Here is a 1,639-nt window from a genome sequence, read left to right on the forward strand (position 1 = left end):
CCATCCATCCATCCATCCATCCATCCATCCATCCATCCGTCCATCCATCCATCCATCCATCCATCCTGCTTTCCTTCCTTGTCCCTTAGTGGGGTTGGGAGGTGCTGGTGCCTCTCCAGCTAACGTTCCAGGTGAGAGGTGGGGTCACCCTGGACAGGTCGCCAGTCTGTCGCAGGGCATCAACCTTCTTAAACAATTTACTACTTGACGGTCAACTTTTTTTTCCACACACCACGTGGCCGTTAGAAAGTGAACCAAACTCACAGGAACACTATAGGAAAAAAACCCAATAATCTCCCCTCACCTTTAGACTCAACTCAGGAGACCTGTTATTTCTCTGAAGTGTCATTATTTTTTTTCTATTATGTCTTTTGAACCGATTTATTTATTTATTTTTGTTGTTGTTGAATTATCATTATCATTTTCATTATTATTAGAAATAAATACAAGTATAACTAACTCTTCTGTTTCATTCACCCAGTTCATGACAATGCTGTTCCTAGTTCTGATCAAATTAAAGTACAAACTGGTTACTAAATAAAACACCAGTCAGACCAGTGAAAACAGCGTCACATCTAGGTGTTTCCCTTCTGCCACACGCCTGACTGGAATCAGTGGGTGATTAACAGGCTCCTGCAGCATTTGATGACATTCAGAGGAGATCATGCAATCATTTGAATCAGGTGATCTGGAACAGAGACACATCTATAACATGCAGGCCAGTTTTTCCTGATGACCAGAGCTCAGAAACATTGCAACACAATTTGTGTTCAGAACGATTTTTCTTCCTTTGAAAAATACCACAAAAAATATCAAAGTAAGCTTAGAATAATATTTTTTGTTTGTTTATTTTTGCTATTGCTAGATATTTGAAATTTGCTAGCTTGGTATGACCAGAGTATTAATTATTACCTCAAAATACTTTGGCGAAATAGAACTGGTGTCTCCTGGTTTTGGTGTATAACAGATGGATTACATTTTCTTATTTTTGTTGTGACCTAAGTAATTTTCCCACAGCATGCGGAGGCTCCGTCACGCTGACGGATAATGACCCACCCGGCTACATCACATCACCAAACTATCCACAGAATTACCCCCAGAACATTGACTGTACATGGGTGATAACCGTACCCAATGGAGAAGCTGTCCAAATTGACTTTGAGGAAGATTTCTACATTGAACCCACAGCCAGGTATATTTGCTGTTTTCTTTTCACTTTCTAATATGGCCATTGCAATATAATAACTTCTATTTTATACTGTATTGTACACATGTAAAAATAAAGAAAGGCCTTCACAGAATCATTTTTAATAACCTCACCATATATTCCTTAATATAAATGTAATTCTTTTACTGTATCTCAAAGTGAATTAAATCAAACAAATATATGAGGTTTATTGTGGAGGCGTTCAACCGCCAGAGCTCAGACAGAAATTCAGGAGCAGTATTTTATTTAAGCGAGATTGTTGTCTTGTTATAACGAGTTTTATATTTCATTAAAACTGAAATGTCTTCTCTTTTAAATATGAAAGGTCATATCAGTAAAACAGAAACACCTCTTAAAAGTTAGAAACTCTGTACGATTTGTTTTCAAGATCAAACATCAGTTGTCTCCTTTATCTAAACAACGTGGAAGCAG

The 1,639-nt window shown here is 37.5% G+C and overlaps 1 protein-coding gene across 1 annotated transcript in view; it reads left to right on the plus strand.

Annotated features, from left to right (window-relative positions):
- Positions 1-1,639, plus strand: part of LOC103155053 (cubilin-like) — a gene marked incomplete at its 5' end in the record, with an annotated part of 46,450 nt that overhangs the window by 4,988 nt on the left and 39,823 nt on the right. Inside the window, one exon of the mRNA XM_016663239.1 lies at positions 1,018-1,192. Within this exon, the coding sequence (XP_016518725.1) occupies positions 1,018-1,192 (175 nt within the window). The remainder of the gene's footprint in view (positions 1-1,017; positions 1,193-1,639) is intronic.

Source organism: Poecilia formosa, unplaced genomic scaffold (genome assembly GCF_000485575.1).
Source record: "Poecilia formosa unplaced genomic scaffold, Poecilia_formosa-5.1.2 Scaffold410, whole genome shotgun sequence".
Lineage (NCBI taxonomy): Eukaryota > Metazoa > Chordata > Actinopteri > Cyprinodontiformes > Poeciliidae > Poecilia > Poecilia formosa.